Raw genomic sequence first — 14,924 nt, forward strand, 5'->3', positions numbered from 1 at the left:
GATATTGCTGAAGCCCATCTCTCCCCTAGGACTACCCATAAGGAAACTGAGCTGACTTGGGAACTAAATACATTTTTTAAAGAACCTTAGCTTGAATCTGCCTGTCTTTGGGCTGGGCTCAGAGGCTGTTTCTCAATACATTGCACTTCATCCCTTCCAGGCTTTGCCTGCCTGTCTCTATATTCATAGCTTCTCCATTTGGAAGCGATGCCATTTTTAGTCTCTAAACGATGTACTTGAGAACAAAGCCTGTCACCTGTTCTCTGCTGTATTTTATCTGGGCGCTGCTCCTTGGTTTTCTAGCCTGAGTTATAGCGTTCCTTTTCCCAAATTATTCAGAGCTGATATATGGGATGATACCTGATTTTCTTAAATATGGGGAGATAGCCGTCATCTTTGCACTTTCTGTGGCTTCTAGGCAGTTAGAAATCCCTTGCTCAGCCCCAGGGAGCTGTGCGCCAAAGCAGCGTGACCTATTAGTGAACCTCTTCAAGATGTCCTCAGAAACGCAATTCCATGGATGGACAAAATAGGGGGGTTTTGCTCTTAGTTTGGAATAACTTTCCCCAGACCACTTCTCTCCATCCGTTGTTCATTTAAGCAGAATACAGTGCCCCTTCTAATTAGCCACCTTAATTAGCTGGAAAACAATACAACCTTCAGCCTGTGGTTTTCTGCGGCATGTAGACTTTCTGTCCGCAGTGCGGGTTAAGCCATCTGAAATGAAAATCTGGCAAACCAACTAGACTCCTCTCCGTGTCTAAGGAGGAGATAAGAGAAGAGCTCTTATTTCTGCACACTCAAGCTACCAACTGTCACGTGACTCTCCTAACAGCATGAAACCATTTAAAATTCAGCAGGGAACATCCCGATTAGCAAGCAGTTCTTTGATCAAAATGGCATAAATTAATTGCCTTTTTCTCTTACAGTAAATATTCCTCTGCTAGTATGACTTGATTTGCCTCCATTAACATAGCAATTTGCTCTCTTTTCTCTTGTAAAATGTGCTGATCAACTATTTTTTAGCCCCAGATTGAAATTACACACAGATTGCTGCAGTTGTCCAAATAGTAGAAATCTCCCCCATAAAAACAAACTTCCCAAATTTCATTTTGAGAAAAGACGCAATTAAGTTTGGTGTGGTAATGTGCCGCTTTTAATTGTAGTGTGTATGGCTAAAATGCTGCGAAGCCCGTCTGCTGCAGCAGGGCTGCATTCACCTTAGCAGCTCACTGACATAGGTGGCTGCAGAGATTAACAGAGCATGCTATCAGCTTAGGAGTGATCTTTGCACGTGGGTTACGCTCTGTGTGGGCCTGCTTATAAGCTATCATCTTATGCAGGCTTGTTGTCTCTTCCCCACACACACCGTTGTGGGGTTTTTGTTTTGTTTTTTTAGGGCTTTCTTTATATCCTGTAACTTCCCAGGCCAGGAATGCTGTGCCAAGTATATCTCCCGTTGATTATTTTTCCAGACCGTAAATCATCACTTACGTTTCCAAGCCTAGCGCAGAAGCAGTCGGCTTTTCACTGTCAAAGCCAGCAAAACGAACTGTCAAGTAACATGGAGCAACAGGCAGTTGCTGAGTAGTGGCATTTGTTTATGTGGACACAGTTACTGCATGGTTCTCCAAGGTCTTCTAAGCAGGGGTTTTGCGTATTTTGAGAGACACGTTTTCGTCCCAGGAGAGCTGCCTACAGCCCAGAGAGACCCTCGAGGGCCATCCCTGATGCAGGGTTTGGCTTCATGGTGGTTTTTCATGCAGGTTTGAGTATTGCAATCACTGCAGCTAAAACCTGTTTTCACACATAACACCTAAAGATTGTTTTTTTGCGGAGATGTATGGGCAAGGAGTATGCAAAGCATGAGTCGATCAAAGAAAAGTTTCGAATTAAAAATGAGATTTTGGCTAGTGCTTTCATATGTGTTACTAATTGCCCTGGGGATTAGTGAACCTGTAATAGTTTTAAAAATTGATATTTGTCCAGTGTGCTATTTCAGATTTTTTGACTTTGTGTGCCTCATCTAATCTGCCATTCTTAAAACCGTAATGTCCTTTTTTCAGCTTAGTATCTTTATTTAGGGAGTCCTGTAAAGCTCAGCCCATCCTCTCCATTTCCACCTTTTCCCATGGGGATTTGTAACAGTATTTTTACTGTAAAAGGCTCTGTCTGTGTGAAATTATCCCCTTCCCCAAAATAATGAAGCCTCCCTGAGGTCAGTGGTGCCTTGCATCTCTGGTGACGCCCCGTTCTGTGTCCTGGCCTGTAATTGCACTGCACCTCCCTCGAAAGCCCAGCCCACAGAAGACCTGAGTTTCTCTCGCAACTCCCAGCGCAGCAGCTGGGCTCTTCACCCACGCTTGCTGGCTTTTAGCGCTGGAGGCATTTGGTTTATTTTGATGCCTCTCAAAGTAGCAGCCATGGCATAGCAGGGGCTTTTTTTGGCTTCTCGGCCCCCGGTGTGGGGATCCCTGCAGTGTGTGCTGCAGAGACCTGACTGTGTGTGACCTGCGGAGGAAATTAGTCAGCACTGCCATCACCTCCCGATGTCCGCAAAGTCCGCGGTTCGGTCCTGGGGGATTGGTAAAGCTGGGGACTGTCTCGTAAGACATCTGTCCCTGCAGGGATTATTTTGCTTAGCCACATGCATGTAGCCCAATTCCATTGCTACCAGAGTGCAGTAATTCCTTATCCTAACCAACGTGCCTGAGAATGAGACGGGGACAGGGGATCGTGCAGTTCTAACGCCGCCTTTGTCTGCTCAGGCGAAACTGGCATCGGCAAGTCAACGTTGATGGACACTCTGTTCAACACGAAGTTTGAAAGCGAACCTGCTACGCACAACGAGCCTGGCGTGCGATTGAAAGCCAGGAGTTATGAGCTCCAGGAGAGTAACGTCCGTCTGAAGCTGACGATTGTCGACACAGTTGGATTTGGCGATCAGATTAACAAAGATGACAGGTAAATTGATTTCTACACAGAGAAGGAGTCCTCTCACTGACGTGCTCTGAGGTTAGAAGGGCTTGACCCCGTTCTGGGAGCAGGGTAGATCCCCGCCGCTTCTGGGGATCATTCTGTGATGCTGGTATAGCAACTAATATCGCTAGCCCTGTGAGACAGGTAAAAGTTAAGACACTGAAGTGAAGAACAGACAGATTAACTAGAAGATAACAAAAATGGAACTGCTTTTCTGCCCTCTTTGCCTCTGGCTGACTTAGTTTAAGCCTTTGCTGGAATCGAAACATGTAAATATTTGAAAACCTGACTTCAAATTGCACTTGTATTGCTATCTTTTTGGGAGCTGGAACTTGGATTATAGATCCTGCTCATACCCTTTGATGATGTTCAAGTCCAGGTGAGTTTGACTTTAGCCTAGGTGCTGATTTTCCCGTTGCATGCATAAAGTAAATATTCTGGGCAGCTTGTGTTCTGGGCAGCCTACACAATGCCGTCTGTCTGTCCATATGGACTTTTGTTCTTGTGTTAAAACCAGTTATTCTGTGATTGCAACTAATAAGCTAATTAACACATTTCCTGCAGCTTAGAGTCATAGGTTCCCTTGTTGCAGTATTTCCAGCTGCCCACCTGGGGTTGTTTGCGACCCTCTTCCTTGCTCCCGGCCAAGAGAGAGCACGCTGGCCAGCAGTGTGTGCACTGGGCAAAAAGCTATTGGGGCACTAGGGCTGGCAGGTAGGGGACAGACAGACGCTCATGTAAGCTCTTTGATAATGCAAGTTTAAAAACAAACTTTGCACCAAAATCCCTATTAGCACAGCGATTGAGCAGGTACCACTTCCTATTCCACAATGAAAATTTCCTTGATTTTTAGAAGTTTCCATTATTTAAAATGATTTTATTTCTGGAACACTTTCCTGCTTCCTGTGCTGACACTAAAATACTAAACACGTCTGTTGCCCCTGCTCTGCTCCTCCTAACTAATGCCCCGTTCCTTGCTGCAGAGTAGACGTGGAGAGAGGCACGTGTTGGCTGAAGGGAGCTCAGGGCGTCAGGCGCTGCCATATGCTCTTCGGCGAGAACAAAAGCCGCTCAGAAGAGGAGCAGGTGCTCAGAGCAGGGACACTCTGGGGCTCCTTGCTGCCGGGTCACTTTGCATTTGCTTCATTCAGCAGACAGGAAGAGCTGGCAGTGGCGGTAGTGAAGTTCCTCCGACTTCTCTCTCCTGCAGTTAGAGAGAGGGGTGGTCACAGGGTGGCAGGGTTTAGGGATGGCTTTTGTCCCACTGTGACCTGGCACAGCTGGGGATTTCTCACCTGTCACTGCAGCGGAGGTGTTTCTTTGTGCACCTAGCTTGTCCTCCCAGTACTTTTTCTGTCTATTTTTTACAGGGCTTTCTCCAACATGACCTGCCCTGAATAGATCTTTACTCCTTTTCTTGCAACATGCCTCTTATCTGAGGTTTTTGGGGTCTCCTGGTCAGAGACAGAGTTTCCTAAGGCAAAGGAACTGGCAGTGTTGCAAGCTCACCTAGTAAGATTTCTTGATACCCTCTGTGCCTGCGAACTAATGAGCAGTGCTCAGTGGTCTCTCGTGGGTCTCCGGCATCCTGCCCCACGCAGGTGGCCCTCCTGCAGCACCAGCTGCCTTGGGCTGCACCTCTCCCTCGGTAAATCACGAAACAGTCTGATGCACTTCACCCAGGGTTTTGAGCAACTGCTCAAACAGCTTCCCTGGCAGCTGGAGCAGAGAGGCCAATCCAAAGCCATGTTGTCTGCCTGGTGGAAAGCTGTTTCAGGAGAACCTGCAAACTCCTGACCTCCTACTTCCTCCTAACAGCTGCTTTTTAAGGAGGGCATAGATGCAGCTATGAATCCAGCACTCAAGGCAGTGGCAATACTGTTTTGGTGCCTTGGGCTCAATGTCCCTTTGAGGGCTTCCTTGGGCTAGAGGCCCTGGGGGCCACCCACAAGGGACTCGCCATGGATGGTAGGGCTTTGCGAACTGCAGAAGTTTCCCTTCCAGAAGCACAATTGATTAGTTGGATCAGGGCATATTAGACTGTGTCAGCATTTTTGTCCCCACCAAAACTGTTCCGCCAACATACACCCTCAAACAGTGCAGTGTTTGCTGATCTTTGCTCACGGACTTAATTCCTGAGAAGTTCTTTTTCTCCCCATGTGAACTTCCCTTCCCTCTTTTAAAGTCACAGACAAGTTTTCGGACAAACATGAGCGACTGCAGAATACATTCTCCAGAGTAGCAGCCACGTGTGGCCTGACATGCACCTAAACCCCAGGGTCTCTGCCCTTTTCTTTGGCTAACCTTGTCTGTAATCCCTCCCTGTGTGCTCGGTGGAAACACACACTTGATAACAAGGGACTGCAGGTCGCGGAGGGAAGGTCCCAAGGCCCTCATTGTCCCCATAACATCCAGAGCAGCTATGAGGCTTTCCGAGTGTTGCCCCCACAACAAATGCCCTGTCTTGCTCAGCTCTGTGTTTCCTCTCTCCTCAGCTACAAGCCCATAGTAGAATATATTGATGCGCAGTTTGAAGCCTACTTGCAAGAAGAGCTGAAGATCAAACGATCCCTGTTCAATTACCATGACACCAGGATTCACGCCTGCCTGTATTTCATTGCGCCAACCGGACACTCACTGAAGTCCCTAGACTTGGTCACCATGAAGAAGCTCGACAGTAAGGTACTTGCTGCCTGTGTTGTAACCCAGCTAGTGCTTTCATGACTTTCCCATAGGCTTAGCCAAATTTGCACAGAAAAATACCCTCTGTTTTTAGCAGATGGTAATTACAGATGTGCAGTGTGAAAACCTGAGTGCCTTGGGCTAGCTGCTAGGATGGGTCAGTCTGATTCGGACTCTGCAGAGATTTGATAAGAGTTTGGGCTCTCATCTTTTTCCAGTCCGCTCTCCTGTGGTTGGAAAACTTGGCTGCTTTGCTCCACAGCCATCCTGTAAAGATGGCAATCTGAGAGTGGAAAACGCTCTCTTTACTAGGGTGCCATAGCAGATCCTGGTTCTTACTGCTTTGCTGTGGGTTAACTCAGCCAAGTTCAGTGACAGGTTCATTCAGAACTGAAAGATCAGCTGGCTGTTGAAAAAAGAGAGAAGTGTGTTTTCCTATTTTGATCCATAAATAAGCATGAGAGATTTGAATTGAGCTCTGCTGGTTCCAGCACTCAGAAAGGCATGATTCCTTCCTCCATGTCACTTGTCCAATAAATTAATTAGGTTTCAATGCAAAACCTGGTTTGATGAGTGTGTGTGATGGGGAGAAGTACATCCAGAACACTTAAGGTCAGCTTACTAGTCAATGAAAAAGAAATCAGAATGCTGTGTCTGTGTGCTCTGACTGCATCCGGCTAGACACAAACAGTGATTTGAACTTCTGTGGCAAATGCAGTGTTATTCTAACCGTGTAGATCTGATAAACAGAAAGCATCTGAACAAATGTGTTACTCGATATGCATTTTCTCAATTACCCTCTTGATGAGCAAGAAGAGGAATGAAACCTGGTATAAAGCATGGTGTCTTATTAGATACTTGCAAGAAGACTTAATCTCTTTTCTTTTAGGGAAAATAACTAAAGCACAAATGTAAAACATAACACTATTTAAGCTGAGGTTTCTCTGTGCTTCTTTACATCATGATTAAGCAGTTTGGATTGGTCCATCTTGTGCTTTTGGCTCCTTGGATCCTGATGCTGCAGAAGATAAATGATGACAATGGTTCTTTATTTCCTAGAACGGCCTATTGATTGGGCTTTATGCAGTGGTGGGGAATGATCCCTGTCCTCTTGAAGTTAAAATAGGGTTTTAAAGATTTACCCCAAATGAGCTAATTGGCATTCATCTTCATTCTTTTGGCAAAGGTGGATTGATAACTCTGGAGCATCCTCTGAACAGAATTAAGTGATGTAATATAAGAGGATTTTCAAGTAATGTAGCTAAAATCTCTTCATATTAATATTAACATCTTCCTCACTAGCAGTGTTGTCCGCTGTTGCAAGGGAGAGCGAGGGAAAAGCAAGTCCTGCCAGACCGAAGGCAGAAATCTCCCATCTGGTGGGATGGGAGGGGAGAGAAAGCAGAGAGTCCCCCTAACGCGTTCTCACTCTCTCCCAGCAAAGCAGGCGCCTGCATGGTGCTCACTGTGCCTAGATCCGCTCGGCTCCACCAAGGGTGCCGTGCTATCTCCTCTCGGCTCTTCGGTGCTGTCATTTGCCATCCTGCTGCCAGTATATATGTCTAGGGAAGAGAGGCAATAATTTATTCTTTATATCTGTGTTAACCCCATCATGCTGTTTCCTTTAATGATAGTCTTAGAGCTGCGCAGGAATAAATCAACCCTAGTCCTGCAGTGCAGCAGAGCATGGGAGCATGTGAGGGCATAGAGGAGGAGGAAGCAGGCCTCCATTACTTCCAGCCCCCACCGTGTGTGTTGCCCGGTTGGGTCTCGACCATCTGCTTCCACCTCCAGCAGCGTAACAGCAGCCCCGCTGCCTGCCCGGGTGTCCCTGATAACAACACCCAGGCAAACCCCTGCGGGAGGCTGTTGTCCAAGCATGTCGCCTGCAACCATCCAGCCTGCTGCCGCTCAGAGGAGAAGTACCTAGATGGTAATTTCCTTTTTTTTGGAACAGCTTGTAATAATCCATGACAGCATTTCCTGTCCAGCCAATTCAGATGAGGAGTAGAGTACGACAGCACAGGAAATAGCATGTTGCCAAATTGCATTTGACTTCTTTTTAAGGCCATCATCTCTGCTGCCTGAAATTCCTGTCTCGGACAGTGGTGGTGTCAGCAGCAGCCACAAGGAAGGTCTTTCGCTGGGTGGGAGAATGGCTGCCAGCGTGCTTCTGGGGCCATCGCTGTGGGACCTCTCCTGGTGACACAATCTGTGCAGTCCTCTACATGAGGGTGTCCTTGTCTTGCAGGTGAACATCATCCCCATCATTGCCAAGGCTGACACCATTGCAAAAAACGAGTTGCACAAGTTCAAGAGTAAAATCATGAGCGAGCTGGTTAGCAACGGCGTCCAGATCTACCAGTTCCCAACGGACGAAGAGACGGTGGCTGAGATAAATGCCACGATGAGTGTATGTTTGCTTTTGGGTTTGTTTTCCTTAGTTCCCTCAGGCCTATTCCCAAAGGCAGGGCCCATAGTGCCGTGTTGCTTTTGGCTTTAAAACTCCAGTCTAAGCACAGAAATCATGCTGGCCAGAAGGCTTTTTGAGCTAAGGTACCTGTAAGACGTGGGCTGCCTGGCTGGTAACGCTTCATTGTCTGACAAAGGATTCTCATCTGAGCATTTCTTCATATCCTTCCCCTTTTGCAGTATTCCCATTTCAGGAAAGGAAGAGGATGGGAGGCAGGGCCCCAGAGCGGGTAGGGCAGAGGGCTGGGGTTTGGGTTTCCTGTCCCAAACGGCAACTGGTTGCTTGGCGGGGGGTGATTCACATTTGCCTTTGTTTCGGTTTCCGGTAGGAGCGGGGCGCTGTTGACGACGTTCCAGCTCTCAGCAGAGCCAGGGGCTATCCGTGGCAGGGACTCTGGCTCTCGCCTCCTTCCCCTTGCTCCAGCAGTAGCAGGGGTAGAGATTGTGGGCCAGCATGGCTGGGGCAGAATGAGCTTTTAGCAAGGATTACGTGGGGAAATGTGGATGTTTTCCCATGGGCCTGACATGCAGCATGAAGGGAAGAACCTGCGCTCAGGGTTTCTGGCAGTGACACGCATCACAGCACTGCTTGCGGGGCCCCTGTGTGGCTTAGCAGGGCACATAGCGCCCAAGAGGACGCGTCAGCCCCAAAGCAAGTGCGCTCAAATCAGGCAAGACAGCGAGTGAGCAGAAGGTTAAGTTTTGCCTGCATTTTAACGTGCAGCGAATGGAGGCACTGAGATTAAGCCATTTCCTTGCCTGCAGCTTGAAGACTTGTGGGAGTTTCCCCATGCAGTTGGTTATAGGTGGACGGTTGTACAACCAAAGGCAGAGAGGAGGTGGGACGGGGAGGAGGGCACTCTTCCCAGAGCAGGCTGGATATCAGCCCCTCTCCAAACCCCTGGATTGCTTCCCTCTTTGCCCCGTCTGTTGTTGGTTCTCACCGGGGAAGGAGCTGGCACAGAGAAGGGATGTGCCTCTGCCGGGGCGTCGCACACAGTGTGTGCATTGCCTTCTCCCTCTGGAGCTGCTTGCACAGCCGCTGCCACGTCGGCTTGCAAGAACCCGTCTGGTGGGAAGCTCCTTTGCCAGTTAATCGCATCTGCTCTGCCGTGTGGCTTCTTCCCCTCTGGCCCAGCCTGTGACCACGGCATGGCAGCCAAGGTGCCCCTGAACTCGCACCCAACCCTTGCAAATGCTGTGAAGGCAGAAAGAGCACTGTGGGGTGGCTGGCAGGAAAGGCGAGCTCCATCTTGGCAGTGGCTGTGCTTCTGGGACTAGATTCCGGGTTGCCAAATTGTCGCCGCCACACCCACCGAGTGCCTGGGACGCAGCAGAGCTTGGTGACTCAGACGTGTCAGCTCTGGGCTGGGTCAGCTCTGCTCTTCCCCTTGTTCAGTTTTGCCTTTTTTAAGAGGAAACATCAGCCATTATTTCTAGCAGCAGAAATCCCCAGAATTTTTAGCCTACCTTGCTTGGGAGGATGTAATTTATTTTCTTTTTTTACTGCTTGACAGATATTTTTTCTCAATGCCCAAATTCATTTCAATTTTGTAAGACTCTTTTTGCGCTTAAGATAGCCATGCATTGTAATTACATGTGAAATATGTGCATCTCTTTCTCCTGTATTTTTAGGACTTCAGTATTTTGGACTTCAAAGTCCGAGCAGGCTTCTAATCCAGGCTGCCCTATTGCTCTTTCTAAAACACCAGTTGAATTGCAAAGGGAATTTAAGCAACTGAAATCTAGCGCAGCTGCCCCAGTAAACAGCTTTCTTCAGAAACAATTGCTGGCAATGCAACAAAGGAAATCCCTAACCTCGTTGTCCTTTGCCTTTTGTAGGTCCACCTTCCATTTGCTGTAGTTGGCAGCACCGAAGAAGTGAAGATCGGCAACAAGATGGCCAAAGCCAGGCAGTACCCATGGGGTGTTGTGCAGGGTATGTTACCAAAGGCACAAATAAGTCCTAGCAGTTCTGTCTTGTTCTGATGAAAGACGCGTTGATCTTTGGATGCGCCATATCAAAATCTGTCTTGAGATAGCAAGATCTCTGCTATAAGACCTCTCCTCCAAAAGAGAGCTTTGCATGAAAAAGGAGGTTTTGCAACTCAGTGTTCGCTTTGTGAAGGAATGGGGTAGGATTACTAAAAGATGTTAAGTAACTAATTGAAAACTTAAATTGCCCTTCTCTATTTCTGATGCTTTTCTGCCAGCAAACAAAGTCTGAGCAATTGGGGGAAAGCTTGGGTAGCTGAATGATTCAGTTTAGGCCTTGTGCATGAGCCCAAACTCCAACACGTAGCTGGAGGATTTTCCACGCAGCTAGTCTGTGTGCTGGGGGGGTAGTCAGCAGGTCTCTGCCCTTTTGACTTGAAATGGGAGCAGAACTAATTTAATACTGACTACTTTGTTTATCTTGTCCATGTATCTAAGAAAATGTGGACATGCAGCTTGAGTATGCAATCCCTGCTAAGGTCCCTGAAAGCTCTTTTTTCTGATGGAGAGCAGAGTTTGGACTTGGACTGCATTTGCAACCCAGGTTGTACCAACACTGCCAAAGATGGGGCCAGTCCTTGCTTTTCCAACCAACACTGGGAAGTACAGGGTGAGAGCATTACTGTCTCTGTCTTCTCCACCACTCCCAGTGGTGGTTCACTTGTGGTTTCAGCCCTGTATCTTTCTGGAGAACCGCCCAGCAAGCTGCAGGGGAGCATCCACAGGACAACTCTGCACAACTCGCCCAGTTTTTCTCAGTAACAAAGTCTGACCCTGAAGTAACGTGAGACTTATTGTCTCTAGCTGAGTAAGCTGGAGGGCAATACTGGGCATGACTTGTAGAAGTTGGTTTGGGAAGTCACATATTTGACATGTATCCTGCTAGGTTCTTGCTGTTTCCAGGAAATTTAAGACCAGCTTGTCCAGAGATTTAGTTTGGTACCAGAGAGATTTTGAAGATCTGGCCCTGAATTACCCCTTTTCTCTGAGACATTGCTCTGGCCCAAAGGGGAGCAGCTGGAGTGCTTTGCTGGGTCCCCTGGGGCATGCTGCAGAGCCGTCTGCTAGCAGCGTAGACACCTGCTGCTCACTGTTCGATCCTAACAGGAGAACTTGCAGCCCTAATTTTTAGACACACCCAAGGTGTTTGCTGCAGTGATGTGTGCAGCCCTCTGGTCCCAGTCACCTCTTGGGCTGCACAGCTCACTCTCCCAGGGGCTGATCGCAGCACACCGACCCCCGTTCTGAGTAGAAATGGTTATGAGCGCCCATGGTATACCCTGCCTGTCTGCTGCCTCCCTTTCAGTGCCAGGAGCAGAGGTTTAAGGCTCCTTTGCTAAGTAAGCGGGCATGGGAAGAACACAGCATCTCTGGCGGAGTCCTGCCGTGGCCTTTTCTTTCACCGCCACTGTAAACTGAGGCTCCGCTGCCTGCCTGGGCTCCTGTCGGTGACTTGCATTTAGAGTGGATTTGAGCGTGAAGTGAAACCCTTTGTGCAAACAGATCAGCACCTCTCTTGCTGGTGCAGGAATGCACGGACAGCAAGGACCTCCATGGCAGATGGGAACACAGGGATGATGCAAAACCAATGAAAAGCCGTCCTCTGATGCATGTGTTCAGCATTCACCTAAAATTCAGCAAGGCATGTTGGTGCGGGCCGACTTTGAGTCCTGCTTGTGTGCTTAAAGGACGTTCAGGCTTGCTAAATTGGGCTCTGGGTTTAGAAAAGGGAAAGGGAGAAATCCACTGGCTCCTGGGTTTAATGTTGTCTCCATGGACGGTCTGCTTCTTTTGCAGTTGAAAATGAAAATCACTGTGACTTTGTGAAGCTGCGGGAGATGCTGATCCGAGTGAATATGGAGGACTTGAGAGAGCAGACACACACCCGACACTATGAGCTGTACAGGCGCTGCAAACTAGAAGAGATGGGATTCAAGGACACAGATCCAGACAGCAAACCATTCAGGTAGGAAAGCGTAATTCAGGCCTTGGACAACCAGGTAGCTGTGAGGTCTTGGGGTTGCTGGGGTTTGGAAGAACAGGGGAGGTAATGGTTCACTTACAGCGGCTTAGATCTAAAGTGCTGTTGGAGAAAAAAACTTTGTGCAATGCAGATCTGCCCTCAGGGCCTAGGATTTGTGTGCAGGAAAAGCTTGAGTGGTTGAGAAAACTTATTCTTGCCTTAATATTTTTAAAATGTGTGCAATCTTGCAGAAGGGCATGCATTCTTTCTAGCGCCTGTAAAACATCCCTGGGGTGCTTGAATGGGATGTGTTCTGAGAGCAGAATATGACCCATTTCAGATCAACCTGGAAAGTTTAGGCGGAGGAAGCGGATCTCCACAAATCTTTCTGCAGCCTGTTGCTTAAGTTGTATCAGTTGTCTCTGCACCCTTCCCTGAGCTCCTCTTGCTCTGCCACATCAAATATGAGCTGCTGGCCCTCACTTGTAAGGCCTTTCAGTCTGTCTTCTACCTGTTACCTGTCAGCCAGTACCAACAAGTGTCCAAAGGATTGATTTCCGAACCCTCCTCCTGTCACTCCTTATGTAGAGCAGTTCCTTGTTGGTCTAAGCAAACTGATCTTCCTGTCCGCATGTGAAGCTGTCCATTGCTTTACGTGACAAAGGCTGCTGTGAGCACTGCTACTTTCTCCTGGTGTCTTTCTGTATCCTCAGCGGAGTGGCAGGGACCTTGTTTTTGTAAGGCACCAAAGGAGGGTTGGTTGAGGTCTGCAGTCAGGGCTCATAGGCATGTCTGATTGGGAGCAGTTAACAGCAGTGCCATTCTGGGTCACTTGTCATTTTTCAGTTGGGAAGCTGATTTTTTTTTTTTCTTTCCCCCCGCCTCCACCCTTGCACCTGCTTTCCTAAAACCTGTGGCCTGTCCAGCTTCAAAGGGAGCTAATGCTCATCTTCCTACTAGTTCTGCCCTTGGCTGTACCATTGAGCTTCATGGTGCCCTGGGTGAGTCTGTTGGACAGAGTTTGTCAGTCACTTCCGAAATTCCTCCTGACACCTTTTTACCCCTGGAGAAGAGCTGATTTTGAGATACCCAGGAAATGTGTTAGTGCCACCTTTCCTCCACCGCAGGCTCAATGGTGTTTTGCAGCCAGCTTGCTCTGCCTAAAGGCAAGGCCAGATACAATAGCTGGATTTTAAAAGTGCCGCTAGTGCAGCTGTGTCTGTGCTAAGATGAAAGCGACTCATGCATTGAGGTGTAACCGCTTCGCAAAAGGGGGATTCTGGGGAAATATTCTTGTTGACTCTCCTAGAACTGGTCTGATGCATGAGGTTTGGTTTGTTGCTAAATATAATTTGTGCCGTCTCCGACAGCTTTATTGGTCTGAAGCCCAAGTCATTAGCCAGGGACGACAGCTGTGTGGGAATTTGGGAGGGGGTGGTTGTTTTCTCCCTTCGTTTCCTGTTTCCCGTTCCTCCCTACCTTTTCCCCAGTAATGACACCCGCTGCCCTAGCAGCATCCCACGGTCCTTGCTGCCCCAAGGGAGAGAGTCAGAAATATGTGCACGTCCTTGCATCAGCGTGGGTTTACCCCATAACACACATGCACGTCAGGAGTTGGCGTGCCGATCACCAGGACGGTGAACGTGTGGCCAGCTAGCGCAGATTGCCACGAACACGATTCGTCTCCGGCCCTCAGCAGTGGAAACCCAGGTGGGCTCCAGAGCCCGAGGCAGAGTGGGGGCCTTGTGCGCCTGTTTCTGGCTCCCTTGTGTCTGGAAAACGGCACCCCATGGAGAGCAGAGCTCGGCCTGCGCCGCAACACGGACTTTTCTTCAGTTCAGGCTTTGATTTGTGGCTTGCTGAGAATATGCAGCTGTGCTGCTTTTGCAGTGGAGACACTCCAGTGAAATCAGTCGGGCCCAGCTCTGTTACTAAGCCAAAGTGTGAGGCTTTTTTGGATTTCCTTTCTAGAGAGCAGTGGCTTAAGAAGGGCTCAGCCCTTCCCGTCCAGGAATCTGAGGAATTTCCATTACTTCCTGAACACGAGGCCTCTTTTGACCAAGCTATAAGTAGAGAGGAAATGAAAATGTACAGAATTTCTCCATCTGGTACGTGCTAGTTCAGAGCGGTTCACGCTGGGTGCCTCCTCCCTCCCTCCAATAAACAAGCTAAACCCTTGAACCCAAGCTGGCTTGCTGAGGCCAATGTATATCTGAAATGAGGGAAACATTAGGTTTGGTTCCTTCAGATCTTCCTCCAGTGATCAAAAACAAGCCCTCCCCCAGGTCTGGGCTTTGGAAACCATAGGGACCACCATTCCTCAGCCCGTTTGCATCGCTTCTGGCAGGAGCAGGAAGTCTTTCATAAATCTCAAGGCAAGCTGGACAAAAGACCTCAGCAAAAAAATTTCTGGTACTATGTAGGCGATTGTGCGAGAAGCTGCGCAAACGGGAGAGTGGCGGTGGCATGATACTCAGCTCATGTGGGCAGAGCGCATGGCACCACTTGTCCAAGCTCCAGTGATGCCAAGCAAGCAGAGCCGTAGGCATCTGCTGTGCGACTGGGAGTCCTCCACTGCGCAGAGATGTCCAGTTTCTCAGTTGGTCTGATTAATTCTCTCAAAATACTTTTTTTTTTTTTTTTTTTTAACTGGGAATTTCTTGGCAGTGCATCTTTAAGTGTGTATCGTGTTTTGGGGAATCAAGTTACTCATCTAATCCAGGTTCATATTCATATGTTTGTTTACTTAAAAAGCAAATTCCTTTGTCATTTTTGTGAGAAGCGGTGAAGAGTCCCAGTTGGTTTTGACTATTACTCCTTTGGGCTATGAGTG

At 48.3% G+C, this 14,924-nt stretch overlaps 1 protein-coding gene across 6 annotated transcripts in view; it reads left to right on the forward strand.

The window, feature by feature from the left end:
• Positions 1-14,924, forward strand: part of SEPTIN11 (septin 11) — a 78,558-nt gene that overhangs the window by 30,820 nt on the left and 32,814 nt on the right. For all 6 annotated transcript variants that reach the window (XM_067297516.1, XM_067297513.1, XM_067297512.1 and 3 more), the window contains exons 3-7: positions 2,769-2,964; positions 5,475-5,661; positions 7,913-8,074; positions 9,976-10,072; positions 11,926-12,094. In XM_067297516.1, the coding sequence (XP_067153617.1) occupies positions 2,769-2,964; positions 5,475-5,661; positions 7,913-8,074; positions 9,976-10,072; positions 11,926-12,094 (811 nt within the window). The remainder of the gene's footprint in view (positions 1-2,768; positions 2,965-5,474; positions 5,662-7,912; positions 8,075-9,975; positions 10,073-11,925; positions 12,095-14,924) is intronic.

Source organism: Apteryx mantelli, chromosome 5 (assembly GCF_036417845.1).
Source record: "Apteryx mantelli isolate bAptMan1 chromosome 5, bAptMan1.hap1, whole genome shotgun sequence".
Taxonomy (NCBI): Eukaryota; Metazoa; Chordata; class Aves; order Apterygiformes; family Apterygidae; genus Apteryx; species Apteryx mantelli.